We start from the raw sequence: 17,284 nt of genomic DNA, 5'->3' as shown, positions 1-17,284 counted from the left end.
AGAAAAACCACTTCTTTCAGAAAAAGAACCCAGTTGTTCCAAGTTACACAACACATGATCTTAAAGGCTTACAATTGCCTTCTAGAACTGATAGAATTATTGAAAAACCATTCCAAAATGTCTGTATCATTTAATGCATGATTTCTGGGGGGATGTATTTATTGCCAGTCCACCACTCTCTGATAGCCATGTATATCATGGCATCCCTTTCATCAAAGTTCAGACTTTTCCCTTGGAGACAGAGATTTGCAGGACAATGCAGTAATTCTCAGAATATTTATCAAGAATCCTTAGTTGATAATTCTGCTTCAGACACATAAACAACTTTTACTAAATCTAAATATTATGAAAATAAGAGAAAGTCATGAAATTAAACAAAATGTAATTGTGGCCATTTTAAGTTACAGGCTATGAAATAGCATGAATCCAATGTTAGTGTTTGTCAGTGACAGAAAGATTTTTTAGATTCTATCGTCTTTTTGTCATAACCAGTGCTGAGAGAAAAGCAAATTATTAATTCAGCAAAAAAAATCCTGCCACACTCAAAGAAAAATAAGATTTTTTTTCTAATTTTCCTCCAGTATTTATTTCACTTTAACACTTTTTTCTTTTGTTTTGTTTCATCTCCTTTTACTTTATATCACAGAACTGTAAAATTAAATCATCCTAAGCTAATTTTGCTTTATTTGTCTTTCAGAGATTTTCTTTAAGGATATCAACAGAAATACATGAAGAATTCTGATAGTGAAAGAACAATATTTTATATCTATGAATATTCTAGGTTTCTTTTTACTTATAGAAAAAGTGGCAGACGCACAAGGATTGACAAGTTTGTATTAAGAACTCATGCCATTAACTCTGCACCAGCAACCACTAACAGATTTTAAAAACTTGGAGCAAGGTTCCTCCTCACTTTTTGCAATATTTTGTAATTTTTATATGGTTTGCTATATTAAAAATACTGCAATAAAAGCAATATCTAGAAGCACCAGAAAATCACTCAAGGACTTGATCTCCTCATCTCTTCCATTTTGGACATATCTGGACATATCTGTACTTTTTAATTTGCTGTAGTGTGGTCAGAAGCATTAGTTTTAAACTTGAGAAAGTACATTTTGCAAAGAGAGAAGTGTAAAGGTAATGGAAATCACTGGGACTGAATTCCTACTTTGTTAGGTTGCAAAGGCTGGAGAAGATGGTAAGAGCAAGAGTGGGCATCTTTGTTTGAAGAAATTTGAAGTTAGTAAATGGCAACACTATGCTACATATTTCTGATACTGGGCACTGCAATGCAAATGCAAATCCTAAGAGAAATTTAAACAATATTGCTTGAAAAATGTTTTCTAATCATCACTGCAGTACATGTTGTAAAAACCACCCCTTTTTCCCTTTTATGCACTGATGGCCACAGGAAACAAAAGATGGAAGTGAGACTAGAAAGTAAATTTACATTTAAGCATGATGTAATAAAGAGAACTCTTACAGCAATTTCGTTAATATAAAGCAGAATTTTCCAGCCTGTGTTTTAATCTACAATGGAGTGAAGAAGGTCTCAAAAAAAGTCTTGGGAATGAATAGAAAATAAGAAGAGGCAGTAGTTTTCAGGTACTTAAAAAGAAATGTATTAGCATTATATACATAAAACTGAATTAAAAAACAAACCTGGAGAGCATCTGGAATGAAGATATTTGCTGCTATAGTCTTCCTTCTGTAATGAAAGACTTGGAAAGGAACTAATTGAGAAGTCAGATGTTACAAGTATTTGCAGGCAAAATGTTCTTTCATGGACTGATTCACCACCTCCATTCAGTGCCTTAACCACTTGGTTGTGAATTACGTTCCCTGAAAATGACATTTTCCACGCTCTATCACAGTTTATGCAGAAATATTGATGATTTTCAGTTGCTAATATCCACTAACTAATGTGTGTTTGGAGAGTGATACCTTAAGATTAGTCATCCGTTAATATTTCTTTTAATGTGTATTTTAAACTGTATTAAATTCAGCTGTTTCACAACTTAAAGAGTTGATGTTTTGTTTATAAATTCTTCCAGATAAAAACAGTAAAAGTGTTTGTTCTTCACTGGAAGATTTGCTTTCCATAATATTCAGGTTATTTGCAGAGGTTTATAGCTACAACCAAGTTAAAAATCAAATCTAGTGCTCACTAAAGGAAGGACCTTATGTCTTGCTGATTGGGTATCCTGTAAAGGACACACATTCCTTCAAGTGAAGATCATAAAGGAAATGTGTATCAACCACAAAAAGTGACATCATGTTATTTTCAAGGCTCTGTTAAGAAAAGACCATATTTCCTAGTGCATTGTGTATTAATTCTCTTATTGCTTTTTATTCTTAGCTTTCATAAAGTAAAGTATAAGAAGCAAGAAGTTGTTATTTTAAATGATAGCCAACCTTTACAGTGCTTATAGTATCCTAAAGGGAAGAAAAAACATTTCAGAGAAAGTGGCTGAATCAAGATCACCTAAGTCCCTGAAGTCAAGAGGTAAATTCAAGTACTGAATTAAATCATTCCCATTTTCCTGAGCTTTATTGTGATACATTTGAATATGAGTTATATTCATGACCAAAAGAATGCAGCAATAGTGCACCTTTTATTAAATCTGTTAGGCCTAAGACCTCAACTTGCATTGACATGCAGATAGAGGCAATGGATTATTATTTTTTTATTTATGCAGTGAACAACTGTTGAAAACACTTTGATTATTCTCTGGTTCTAAGCAGATTTTCAGTCAACAGCTTAACTATTTTTTTCAGTTGAAATGTGAGTTGACAAGTTGCAAGCAATCGCCAAAATAATATTCTAGCAAGGTATAATTTAGCTGTGGCTGACTCTTGTTAAATACTGCACTTTAATTTTTACAGGCAAGTGATCTCTAGAGGTTAGCACAGATCATGTCACAGCACATTTCTGTTGCTTTGCTACAGGTCCTTTTTTCTATATTTTCATATTTCTTAGCAACAAGAAATAAGTTTGTTTTGTTTTTTTTTTTTGTTGGAAGCTATGAAATATTTTCATCATCTACTCTGCATGATGTTCTCTGTTTGTCAGCCCATCAGGAGTGATTGAGAAATTCCTTTTGCATAAACTCCAGTAAATCACATGATGCTTGCTGTTATTTTTAGTGGTTATGCTAAATCATTCCACTGCTTCCAAAAGTGCAAAAGCTGATTTTTCTAGGTTGTGCAGCTTGATCTGCAGATGAAATACCACTGTTGAGGTCTCTGTCACAGTTCCAGACAGTGTAAGGATGAAACTCTACCAACTCAAAATACCTAAAACCCCTCTTTGTTTCAGGACACTGTTATTTGCTCTGCTTTGCATTCCAATGTGCACTAAACTAGTGATGACCTTATCACTGGCTTTTCTCATAAGGCAAACTAAACTCTAATTTCTTCTCAGTTTGCATACTGCCTTACCTGTGACAGCAACATATGTTTGGCAGTAGTGCAATAATCTTGATGGCAAGGAATTTATTTCTTGCTCTTAATACCGGTAGCAAAACCTCCAAGCAGATTAGAGGGATTATGGCAATACTTCAGAGAATTTTGGACATTCCAGCATGAATTTTGCAAAGAGGTTCAAGAGCTTGGTGTTTTAAACTCCTTTGTAAATACAGTCCTAGTCTCAATATTGACCACATTTTCACAAGCCTTCGGGCTTTAGAGCATCTGTTTGAAGACTGCAGAGGGTGTCAGGTTGGTTCCCAGTGGTTTGAAATGTCCATTGGAAATATTGTCTCTGGAAGAGGCTGGAAGAGCTGCTCTCCTCCAAGAAACAGTGAAAGGCAGCATGGTGCATGCATTTTAAGAAGGGATAATGTTTTTTTCCTTGGAAGATGAGTTAATGTCCATTTATTTGGGAGAAATGTGGGCAAGTAGCAAGAGGCTTCAATGAATAAATTCTCTGTAGCTTTGACTAAAAACTGTCAGAGCTGGGTCTGTCTTTCACTGCATTTTTGTGAGCGCCAGTGCCCATATTGTCACACCAGCAGACACAAGCAGTACGGGCATGATGAGACTGGCAGTGGTTGGAATACACAGAAATAAACACACATGCTGTATTTAATAAACAATCACAGTGATTTCATGAGCTTTGGCTATATCTTGGATTGGTAATTTAATTCAGACAGAGCATTTCTCCCACCTTAAGGAGAAAATAGGCAAGTCCTACATGTGGTATCTGTATTTTTCCCCATACACAATAGATGGCACTAGCAGCCCACATGATTTGGGTTTATTTCCCACGTTCAGGCAAGCAAGTGCAGTAGTTTTGTAGGTAGCTTCAGCTGATTTTAATAGCTGTCTGGAGGCCCAGTTAAATGAGTTTTGTATTGTGCCTTTGTGGAAAACAAGTCAGACTTAAGTTTCTTTGCCATCCCTTCCTGCCTCCATCTAAGTAAATATGTTTTGCTACTACCATGTGTAGTCTCATAGCAACTTCAATTTCGAATTAATTTGTCTAAGTCAAAGGAGCCACTTGCTGCAGTCATCACTGGCACACACTGACATCCAGCTCTCATTACTACACCACTTCTCCTGGGAAGTTTTTCCTACCCTATCACAAAGAAGGTACATTTCACTCAGTTGCTTCAGTAGAATTCTGTCAGTCAGGCTTTAGAAAACAATATAGACCTTGTTTTTATGAGACAACAATATAGACAGAACAATTTCAAAATTGCAGCCAGTCTGCCCCCAGAAAAATTGACATTCTTGGTTGTAAAAAAAATTCAAAAGTAGCTGCTGTATCTATTTAAAAATGCACTTTTAAATGTAAAATGTCTTTTCTCCAGTTATTTCCTTGCCTAACAAAACACTTAGCATTGTCTTCTATGAAGTGTAGCAGTAATGCAGGCTTTCAAACATTATCTTACCTGGAATGATACAAGTTTAGCATTCACAGTCTTAAACAAACCCTTCTGAGCAGCATGGACGTTTCTCTAGAAACTCCCACCAAATGTTATGTGGATTTTTTTTTTTTAATAAATATAGAAAGTGCTCTGACAAAGTATGAGTGATTCCTTATTGATAGACATCTTTAACACGGTAGAACTTTCTTGCTCCATGAGCACTCTCCCAACACACACTCATAAAACTCATTATGGGTACATTTCAAAGATTTCTCTGATGAACATTTAGAATTCCAAGATGAGACCTGCAGGAAACATTCTCTGTAGCTCTGCTTCTACTGGAGATATTAACAGCTGATGGATCTCCATGCAAAGAGGTGTCTTTCCTTCCTCTCACACTGCATCAGGAGGCTGAAACATATTAGATGGTTTGCAGGGAGGTTTTTCTTCTGGTTTGAATCATTCAAGAGGATTTTTTGATAATAAAATAATTTGTGGGGGTTTTTCCATTTAAAAAATTATAAGTAGAACTCTGCACTCATTTGAAATTTCAACATTACACATAAAATCTTGTCTACTACTTGGAAAGGATTTTGACATAGGTCTTGCTCTTTGGGCAAAAATGTAATGTTCAGAAATTCCAACAGATGAAATATCCCTCTTTTATTATCTATTAGCCTTTTAGATCTATTTAGCCTTTGACAATACAAATTCAAAAGGAGATAAGAACCTTCACTTGAAGGAAAAGCGATCTTGACTTTAACCAACTAAAATCAAATTACAAGACTTCTACTGACTTTAAATGTTAGTATTTCTTCCTCTGCTGAGCAAGTGCATATGTTGTTCACAGAGGCTGGGGATGTTTCCTGGAGAGATTCTGGTGTCAGCAGGATAGTCTCAGGGATGGATCTGGAAAACAAGTTATCTCCCTGTAAGCAGTTTGAAGGAGACATCAAGCTCTAAGACTGCTTGTTCTGCCTCTGCTCCTTAAACCCAGCTTGTTTTTTTTTACTGAAGAAACACAAATTGAGAGTTCAAAGTGAAGTATTTAGACCTGAGCTCCTCAGAACCAATATCACAAGTACAACAGGATATAGCTCTGATTAAGTCTCCAATGACATTTAATTTGGAATTCAGTGCAACTGTGTGAAGATGGCACTGTGACAAGATCTGAGACATCCCCAACTAGCTGTAAGAGTCTTAGAAGCAACTGAGGAAGCAGGATCCAAGCTTTAGCAAGCACTTGTTTTCTCAGGATTGTGGAAGCTTTCCAATGGCTTGGCTTCCTCTGGGTTTTGGGGGCACAGAGATGGCGCCATTTCTTATTTCTCCCTTTGTCCTCTGTCCTTCTGTGTTACCTAATACTCAATTCACACAAATTGTGTTGGCAAACAGCTCTCCCAGTATGTTAGTATTAGGATGTGGTTTCTGTGATTCTGTTCCAGAAATCATCTTTCTTCATGACAGTCAACAAATTAGCCTTACTTTCCTCCATTTTGTGGTCTCAATCTGATGTCTGGGGAATTTGAACATATGCAGGTAGTAAGTCATGGGTGCTCTCTGACCTGACTGCAGACCAAAATCAACTCTCAACTGAGATCCTGCCTACAGCTGGCATGGCTGGTTAGCTTAAAAGTGTTTAAACCAAATATTTGGGGTAATTATCGTATTATAGCAGAATTTAAAGGGTGATTGCCAGTGCTGTCAAAGGGTGAAGCTGACATTTTTTCAGTGCCCCTCCTTGCCAAACAGCTTTAAAATTTGAAGGCTATTATTGTATTAGCATAGTTCTTTAGTCTTGAACTGAATTTAAAACATGCTTACTGTTTAGGGTAGGCAATACAAAATCCTGATCGCTACTTTCCTGGAATTTCAACCAAAAGGAATGGTACAACATTATATAATCATGTTTTTTAAAAATCAACTTGCAGTTTTACATGGCATCTTGTGTCTGCTCGTGGCAGCCAGAACTGAGCCTTGCCATTGAAAACAGAGAGTCATGGCAGTATATTCACTCCAAAAATACCTTCTGGTTGCAAAAATATTTAACAATGTTAAGACTAAAGAGGAGTGAGAGGAAACTAAAGAAAGACAGGATTGGAAACTGTTCATTGCACTGTCAGATAAAAATTCACCATGGTAAAATGCACAAACAGACAAACAAAAAACGATTTCTGGAGTACAACTGCAATTCAGCAGATGACTGAGTCTTCTTGAGTAGGGTTGAAGGATCAAAGGGGGTCTACCCTCAAACCACCCAGTTAAATTCAGGACTGGGGACAGATAAGTCTCTCATGGATTTCTAGGAAGAGCAGAAACTCTGCCTTTGCGCGTAACTCTTTTGGAAAAGAGGTTTAGGAAAAACCAGAAGTCTCAGAAACCAAAATCCTCGCAATACCATGGATGGGTTACTGAAACTATCCCATAAATCACAGTAGCAGTTAGGCAGCAAGGCAAAATGGGAATTAGTGATTCTTTTCCTTCAAGGGCAGCTGGAGATGGGTCTTCATCTGGATTGTGTAACCGTGTTGCAGAAGCAGCAGTTCCCGTGTGTTTGGGGCAGTTTTGTCAGTTACTCTCAAGGCACATAGACTCAGAAACAGGTCAAAAGATTGGAAGCTGAGAGAAAGGGTAAGAAAGAGAGGAGTCCCTGTATAAGAAAAGAGGGGAAGGAAAAGGCAGGATTTTGCCTCAAAGTCTGTGGAAAAGAACATGACACTTATTGTTGGCCTCAGTGAGCATAAAGAAACACAGAGAGACCCCTTTATTACCCCGTAGAGAATTACATTAAATGCCATCAAATTACAAAGAGGAATCAGGAAGCACTTTTCTGCCATTTTCTGGACACTAAGGATCAATACTTTGATAGGTTTTTTGGGAGTCAAGTTTTATTGAAACCACAGTCCCAGGCCTGAAGAAGAGGTTACTGCTCACAGATTGCAGCAAGAAGAGATCCCCTTTCTGTGGATTTTCAGTGTAGAATTTGGAATAACAGGAGGTTGTTCTTGCTTGCAAAGTTCCCCTTGCAAAGCTTCTGGTGGGAAGACACCAGATTGTCTGGCAGTCCCACAGGGAACACAGGGGAGATTTTTGCCAGCAAAATCACAGCCTAGAAGAGGAACAGAGTCTCTGTAATGAAACAGTGAGGGGTGAGCTACACAAGATGATTGTGGTTATCTGCTTTTGTCCCCAGTGTCATGTAGAAGACTCTGAATAGGGTGTCACCGTGGGTGCAAGGAGGGTTTGCTTGATTGAGATGGGTTCTCCATTCCCAGCAGCTAAGTGATGGCTGAAATACATCTCAAAGAAGCATGGGAAGACAGAAACCTAAGTGAGGAGCCCTGTGCTTGTCGCTGAGATAAAAAAAAAAAAAAAGGAAAGAAAAAAAAAGAAAAAAAAAAGAAAAAAAAAGAAAAAAAAAGAAAAAAAAAAGAAAGCCAGTGAAATTGGAAATACAACAGATGCAGATCTACAAACCTCTGGCCAGTCTAATGGACAAGTACTGGTCTGGGGAGACATAAAGGGAAGAGGACTATGCTGATGCAACTGGAAGAGCCTCAAGCTCAATGATCACCCACAAAATAATATGTAATGAAGCTTTAAAACATCTGTTGATGATCAGGAGGACAGAGATTCCAGCAGAAAAGGGTGAAGACAGCTCTTCTTACCAGTGTTTATACTGGCCTGCATTAGGATCAATCAAATGTGCAGTGATACTTCACCCAACCAAGCTTATGGATTTAATGCTCATCTATGAAATATTCCACACAGGAGACTGTTCTGTTGGTCTACTGCTAAACCACTGCTTGACAGAAAATATTGCTAATCTGAACCCACTCCCTAGTGTATGTTTGTTGCTTCCCTTATAATTTATTTTTGGGTTGTTGTAAATTTTTAGTATCATTTTCTTTAAACAAGAGAACACATTATTCAGAAAGTGCCAAACGACATCTTTATAATGATTATGAAATCTCCTATAGAGCGTTTCCTGTTAATTTTCATAGTGTTTTGAAGAAAATTCTTTTGGAGGCTTTTATAGGCTCTTGTCCAACATATCTGAGGAGTCTGTTTTTCAACATCTAGTTTTACTCTTTAACATTTATTTATGGCCACTTCAGTGCCTTTAACTTCCTAGGATTGTAAAATATTTTTTTAACCACCTTACTGATCTTAGATTTGCACAAATTTGGACAAAGGCCAGCTGATTCACTAGTAATTAAGGTATTGTTCCTAAAACAACTTCGTTTACTGCTGGTGTTCTGCTTTGCAATGCTGAGTGTGAAGAGGCACACAGAGCTGGCTTTGTTTGGGCTGCCTACAGCCACACCAGATAGTTCACAGCAGAGATTGCAAACAGGACATGAATTCCAATGCAAGTTCCTTTCAGAAACCTAGTCTTATTTGTCACCTTTTTCCTCACTGTTTTTTTTTTAACCTTTGTTTTTATACCTGCTTATTTTTAAAGAATTCCAGTTGGTGTCATCTTTTTCCCCACTCCCTTAGCTGTGAGTGCTTATTAGGGCTGCAATGGAAGATTTAGAACAAACTGAAATGATTTAGGCTTCTGGTACTTCCTGGCTGCTTATAAAAGTCAAAGTAGCTGGGAATTTCTTCCATCTGTATTTACAGTGATGGGAGCAACTGTTTTTATAATAGATCCTCTTAAACTTGAAATATAAATGGAAGTGTCTATTCCCTTGAGATCATGTCCTGTTTGCTGCTGCTTTTCATTCTACATATCATTCATGGTAATTCTTCTGCTGGTGCAGTAAAAACTGCTTCTCCTTTGCCTTTCAACTCTGCCCATGACACACTGCCTTGTACACAGCTCATTATTTCTTCACATCTACTTCTACAAAGGGACAGTGCTGTTTCAAATAGGGCAGGGATGGCTAAGCCCATCATCCTACTGCCCAGGTGTCCCCAGGACAGTGTGTCTTTCTGCAGGTCATAGTGCAGCTGAAATCTGGCATCCCACACAGAAAGAGAGGATTCTTTGGGTGAAATGTTCTCAATCAGTAAATACTTAAAAGTAGCTGGAAATTGGAAGAATATGAGGGGTGTCCTGCTAAGTAGGACATCTGTCTGTAAGATATTCCAAAAGAAGGCCCTAAGAAAGAAAATTATGAAGTGAGAAACTGTTTGTGTAAAGGATGAATTGTTCAAAAATTAGGTATTGTTATTAGTTCTGAATTAGCCCCTCTGATGTTACATCAAGACTTATTAGTCTTCTTTTAGCAAAAAACGGAGGTTGTTGCTTAACTTTCTGGAACAAGACATGAATTCCTGAATTCCATTGTTTTTCAGAGGCTGTGGTTTGATTCCCAGAACCAAAATGAATCTGATTCTTGAGCTGGCATATACCCTTAAAGCATTCCTAGATCAGGGTTCTGAAAAGAGAGGCTTTGGTTTCAAAACCCCTTCCACATTAATGGGTTCCTTATGCGTGATAATGGTGCAATTATGAGAGATGGAGAACCAGACTGAGCAGTTGCCTTTTTCATGTTCATTGGAGGGGAAGGAGTAGACGTTGGGAGTCATGCGGGAGGAAATTTGGCCTAAGGAGGAAAACAAAAACTTCTAACCATGTTACATGGCATCTACCATGTTAAGAAGGTTGTTTACAAGAGGACTCACTCAACAACATCAAAATCTTGTGGGATCTTCCCATGCTGCTTGAATTTAAATCACATTCTGTTCCTGTCATGCTCATCTGCTCAATGCCTTCCAGGGACATTTGCAGAAAAAGCCCTGTTGCTTACTGGTTTGGGTTGACAGCCACTTGTGAGGCAGGTAACCAGTGGTCACCAACACCACTTTTGTCTGCTGAGGACTGGAGTTCTCAGTGCACAGTTGTTTCTGATGGGGCTGGGCTGTGCAATTTCTGTTTCCTGTTCGTCATCACCTGTCAAGCAGTTGAATGCATCAATGAAAATTTGGCTCCAGTTGTACAAATCTATATGGGTTTATCATTGCCCCTACATGTGTTTGAATGACTGGCCATGAGTTCTGTACTTGGCTGTGAAACACAAATAAACATGAGCTTCTCCTGGAAAGAATAAACTACCTGTACCATACAATGACATAACAGTGAGGGTATCACAGAGATCAGCTTGGTTGGCACCACGTCCCTGAGCTATTCACCCTGACACACTGAGTTAATTAGCAAATTACAACTGGCAATTCATTTATCATTGTATCCAACCTCTTATCCAGAAATGGTGCTCCGTGTACAGCAAGACCATTGACAAGTATTCATGTGCAAGAAGACCCAGAGCCAAAGCCAAAAAATGTTTTGTGTTCATTTACACTCTGCCAAAAACTACAGGCTTCCCTAAAGAGCCTGCTGATACCTTCATGGTAACAGTGTGAAATACCCAGCAAAGCTGGCAGGCCAAGGGTTTAGCATTCTGAAGGCTGCAGATGTGCAAGTCTGGGACAGCTCTCTTTGTCAGTCCAGCCTGCACATGTGACTCCTTATTTGACTTGTCGGTTGGAGCAGTGTCAAAAAACATATCTTACCTCATAGGTACCTATCAGAACTATCTAAATATGGGCTGGACCATGTATCCAGATTCAACAGTAAGGACTCCTGGATGGAAAATTTCAAAGCTATCCTTTTTTGTGACTGATACTGCTCCATCAGATGTAAAGTAATTAGTAGAAGCTTGTCTTGGTTTCATGAAATGAAATCTCCAAATGGTTGTTTTCTCCCTCAAAAAAAAAATTAATCAGTTCTGTGTTTAAAATTATACTCTATGGAGGCAAAAAACTAGAGAATAGAGCCAAAATCCAGTGTATATCAGCTTTGATGGCATACCCAAACTCCATAGACCAACACTGTGATTATATTAGATTGGGAAAATTCCTTTATGTGCCGGGATGAAAACTGCCAAGTTCCTGTCTTCTGAAGCTGTTTGGGGCAGCAAGTGTTCAATACTCTTGTGGAAGAAGCCCTGGAAGGCTGCTAAGCTGGTGGGCTTCAAATCTTGCCTTTTTTTAGGGGGAATCCTGAAAAGTAGAGCTGCCTTTCTCCTTTACCCAGCACCTAAGCTCTCTTGCAGTCTCAGAACAGTCATGAGGCACAGGTATCCCCTGAGAACAGAGTAACTGTCCCTCCTTCACAAAAGAGATCTTGCAGTCTTCTTGCACAAGGGTGGAAGTAGCAGAGAAAAAATTCTCACTGGTTGTTATGTTTCATGTTGTTATGTTGCAATGACATTCAGTGCCAAACCTTCGGTTCTTGTCACAAAGACGCAAAATAAGGTAGGTGACAAACTTTTCTTATGAAAATCTGCACTGTCAGCCACCAGCATTTTATTTCCCTAGAATAGAGAAGTACTGCATAAGGTTTTTTAATAAAGCCAAGGAAAGTCTTCCCTGGGAATGAGGGAGGATTTTTTGGGGTGATGACACAAGGCTACACCTCATGAGATGAAAAAGGAAAGATGTCCTTACAGAAATCACTTTTTGAGGAACAAGTGGCATCAATCTGGGCAGAAAAGCCCATTAATTCTGAGAGAATACACCTAAACCCAAGAATTTTTCTGGAGACAGGCCAACCAAATTAAGAAAATCTAACTATAAACTCCGTGAACTTTGTATGATGCTGAGATTTGTTTATTTATAACAAAATGGAGAAAAAAGAGGCAGGAACACCTATCTGGTAACATGAACTTCAAAGTGCAAAATAAATACAAAGCTAAGAATCAGTCAAGCCCAGGAATCCAAAACAAAGTTTGTTCAAAACGTGAGCAGAGGCACAGCTGTCACAATGCTGACTTAGCATTCTTCAGGTTTCAAAGGCAAGTCAAGCCCATCAATATTTCCATATCCAAGTAAATCCATACCTAGTCTTAGCTGCAGACACTGCTCTCATTCACCAGCAAAAAACAGAGAATGTCAGATTTCCTTAGAGATAAAAAAACCCCAACAAAACCAAATCAACCAAACAACATGTGAATAATTGCACAGTGATATCACATTTCTGCTATATAGAAACCAAATTGAACTTAAAAGTTGTCATAATTTCAGTTGTGATTTGGAAAAGGGATCCCCAAGGAGAGTTTGTGAGCCAGCAGTCATCGCAGCAATCCTCAGAACCACTGATAGTCCAGGTTCCTGACAAAATCTGCAGTTTGGCAATAATTTTTTTAAATTATTACTGACTTGGAATATTTTTTCTCTCAATTATTTTTCATAAGAGCAAATTTTTTTCTGCAGTCAGTTAGGTATTTCACTGAGTTTGATCTACAGCATGCAGTTCAGGGATCACATTCTTTTGTCCTTGCTGCCTAATTGACTACTGCAAATTGCATGCAGGAAACTTATAGAAATAAGACAGGTTTTTCATAGGTGAGTAATGCTTTACCTAGAGAAAACAGGGTTTTTTTGCACTGTGTATGTAATTTCTTTCAAAAAATGGGTGAAAATCTACAGAGTGTATTTCCGAAGTGTTAATATGCTGACAGATCAGCAAATACAAGAGTTGAGAAATGAGAATTTGAGTGATTCACTCCATTTAACTGGAAAGAGAATTTGCTTCCTGAGTCTCTTTGAAGTTAGAGGTCAGCGGGCTTGTTTTCCACAGGCTTGCTGACACATGGAGCAGGACAGGTGTTTCCATGGCTGGCCAGGCTGGCGGTGGCAGGAAGGATGGAGCCACGCTACATTGACTTTATCTTAGCTCACCCAAACAAGGTTTCAGCTGCGGTTTTGGAGAAGCAGAAAACTTGAATGGCCAGTGGCAGCAGCAGAGCAGAGAGCAGCCTGCTGTGAGATGGATGGAGGGATGGATGGATGGATGGATGGATGGATGGATGGATGGATGGATGGATGGATACGTGGATATGTGCGGCTGTCTCCAGTGGAATCTCATAAAACTGTGGCTGGGACAGACACCTGTGGGCTCCCAGCTGTCAGAAAGATTCATGCCACTTGGGAAAGCTGAGCACAGAAGGAAAAAACTCCTAAGAAGAGCCACTCTTGGGCACCATGAAAAAAAAGCCAGTCTTCCTCACTGCTGCCTGCATCCTCACTTCAGTTCATCACTATGGTAGTCTTGGCATGGGAGGCTGTTACAGTGCAAGACTTGGCATTAATTCCCCTCTCAGCTCCCATTCTTGCTCCTTGTTGCTGTTTCCAGTGTCTTCCTGACAACACTTAGCTTAGTAAAGTAGCACAACTGCTCTATAAATCTCAGGTACAGCTCTGCTGTCTGCAAGTTAGACCAAATGGCAGCTCAAAATCTGGCAATTCCCTGCAGCCTGCTTGCAGGAGACTCCAACTTCTCCTGCCTTTGGTGGATTAAAATCAGTGGGAGGTAATTATTGTTATTTTTAGCAGAAGGCTAAAGTACAGGAACCATAAACTGGCTGGAAAAGTCTGAAATGTGGAAAATCTGAAATTATTCAAAGGCTTGTTTCCAGTCTCCAGTTATTATCATAAAGCAGCAAAATCTGATTCCCTATCACTAAAGTTTCCTTACTGACTTGTCTGCCACATTTCTGCTGGCACCTCTCAGCACACGTGTCCTTGATCCAGCATTTGTATCTCTGATTCAAACAGTAACAAAGGAATGCAAGTATTTAAAATTTGAATTAGTTCGGATTGAATGTGAATTTTTGAATACTTTTGGACTTCTAAAAGAAGCAACCTAGAGTCAAGGAGAAAAGAAAAAGAACCCCCCACCTTTTAAATTCAGTTTTCTGCACAGAGGTGGTTGTCTATCTTCCACCCCACTCCCCCAGTCACCCTGTGTATTTGTAGCACCACTTTGAGAGTAAGTTCCTTATGATTTTGCTTTGTGGAAAACTACATGCCAGCTTTAAAGCTTCTACACTAAGTTTTTATTTATGAGTCATTTGTACCAAAACCAGACACTTTTGGAACTGAATGCTGCCCAGTTAGGACATTTAAGGAAAACAAAAATGAAAATTTAGTATTATAACTTCTCAGAGTTCCTATAATGATCTGACAGCAGGAAAGCCCCTGCCTCACATGACATCTAGAATTTCATATTTTGTCATATACTCACCTAATATTGAAGCTGCCAGACGTGGTAATTTCTATTTAGGCAGCATATCTGCACTTATGCAACAGCTCAGGCATTATTATCCTCGCTATTTAAAACAGGTGATACCAAGAACATTTTTGGAGCAGTCACCCTTTGGCCACACGTCCACACGTGCTGGTGTAGGACAAAGGTTTGGTCAGCTGGAGATCACACTTCCTCCTCCACCCTTACCTACTGGGGACCTCAAAGAACTTTTATCCTGCTGGTCTGGGTTGCTCTCTCTCCTTCTCTCTTGCCATGATGGGCATATGGCCAGAGCAAGTGATGGAAAAGATGAAAAAGTTCATACCTGCCACACACAGGGCTCCACTTTTTCCTCTAGCCTTTCTCTCCATGTGGCAAACCATCTTCTATGTAGGTGAGAAAAGGAATGAACACGATAATCAGCAGAACTTTGTCAATCAGAAATGCCTTCTGTGTGCAATCCAAGCCATCCTTTTGCAAGTACAAGCCTTTTTTTTTTTTTACTGTAAGGGTGCTGGGGAAGTTAATCAGCAGATATTGCAGATCTTAGGCTGATGGTGTTAATAAAGACTAGAAAGACTGGCAGCTTCTAAAATAGGGAAAATCACATTACATGAATGGCACAGCACTTCCATCTCTGGCAGAGTTCGAGGCCAGGTTGGGGCTCTCAGCAACCTGGTCTGGTGAGAGGTATCTTTGCCCACAGCAGGACCAGTGGAACGGGGTGATCTTAAAGGCTCCTTGCAGCACAAACCACTCTGTGATTCTATGATATTTCCTACATGCATGTTTTAAATATGAGACAAAATATGGGCTCTCTTCATCATTCAGTTCCTCTTTGGTAATAAGATGCTTCTGGATTAAGTGTGAATTATTCTAAAAAGCTACATATGTAGAACAAATATGAGTGTCTCTGCTCCTATTTTTGAATTTAAGACAGGATTGGGATAAAAAAGAAAGCCAAACCAACTCACAGTATATCATAAAGAGAATAAAATACATAATCTCTTCATTAAAGTGATATTAACAGTTTTACACAAATATTTCTGACTGACCATAATGATTTTCTAAAGGGAATGTGACAAAAATATTCTAAAGAGAATATGACAAAAAAACTGTTTTAAAGTTTCATACATATCAATTCCACCTCCTTGCAAGTAGCTTTAAGTCTTTCAAACCCAGAAAACTGGTTAAAAAGCGGGGTTTTTTCCCCAGAGCTTTCCATTAAATTTTTCCATCAAATCTTTGAAATTCACTCAGCACAAAATAGCTGCACAAACATAAATTAACATCTTCACAGTTGTGGAACTCAAGCTATTGCCCCCATAGTGCTCAGACAAATGATGCAGAATCATGTTGAGTTTTGGTAGACCTCTTGTTTGTTTGTTTGTGTGTTTTGTTAAAAGGGAAACACTAATTTCTCACATCTCCATGGTTCCACCTAACCAATTAGAGAAAACTTCCTACCATATAGGGCATATGTCACCATTTCTGTGTTTAATTATTTGCTACTATCTTTTTTTCCTCATCAGGAATCCAAGTTACTAACCATGTCAGATGGAAAAGTACAAGTTTACTGATGGCTGCAACTGAGTTTTGCCTCTAAGGAAATGCAGTTCTAACACATTGCCTCAAATGCCTGCCTATATATTTGGAGATGGCCAAGATACACAATTTATACTGTTCAGGCACCCTCCAGACATTCAAAGTGGAATAGATTTTTCTTTAATCCTAAATTTGCCCATTTTTCCACTTCACCAGCCAAAAAAATGTGTTTAGAGGATGCATTGTAGGTGCCTGTGGTAACTGGGTATATTTATCAGGGCATCAGATGTTGCACCTTTTTACTGCTCTGTCACAAAAATATTTCCTTTTATTACAATTGGACTTTTCAGTTTTCTGTCAAGAAACCCCTCCAAAATTCAGACAGCCTTTTGGGGTGTACTACTGGTGCCAGAAAATAAAGTTTTACCAGACCTCTTCCCAACATTTAGCTTATATGCATCACTGCCTATTTTTTATTAGGTGCTATTTGGTGTCTTTTCCACACTATCCCTCCTCACACAAGAAGAGTGAGTCAACCCTTTTCTCTCAGTCTCTGCTGCATATACGTATTACAGTTTCAAGCCAAAACTTGGCTTTGAGACCATTATGCATTTTTTCCCCTAAAAATGCAAGCTGGAAATTGTCAATTTTAAAGCCACCTGTGCAACAGTATAATCTGAGATTCCTCTGCAACTGCAGTGCCATTTGTGCTTTGATTTTGCAGTTATGCTCTATATTCCCATAGGGAATCTCCAATTCTTTTATCTTTCCTGGGTTGTGCAGGGCAGCCATTACTTCCATGATTCTTGGACATGGCATTTTGATTCTT

At 38.7% G+C, this 17,284-nt stretch overlaps 1 protein-coding gene across 1 annotated transcript in view; it reads left to right on the top strand.

The window, feature by feature from the left end:
* The window catches only part of DRAM1 (DNA damage regulated autophagy modulator 1), a 14,314-nt gene extending 12,387 nt beyond the window's left edge, over positions 1-1,927 (top strand). The window contains exon 7 of the mRNA XM_005421092.3: positions 698-1,927. Coding sequence (XP_005421149.2) covers positions 698-742 — 45 coding nt within the window. The 3' untranslated portion in view covers positions 743-1,927. The remainder of the gene's footprint in view (positions 1-697) is intronic.
* Positions 1,928-17,284: the final 15,357 nt, after the last annotated feature.

This window comes from Geospiza fortis, unplaced genomic scaffold (genome assembly GCF_000277835.1).
Source record: "Geospiza fortis unplaced genomic scaffold, GeoFor_1.0 scaffold10, whole genome shotgun sequence".
NCBI lineage: Eukaryota > Metazoa > Chordata > Aves > Passeriformes > Thraupidae > Geospiza > Geospiza fortis.
The sequence above is the reverse complement of the archived record's forward strand: the minus strand, read 5'-3'. Positions and strand labels throughout refer to the sequence as shown.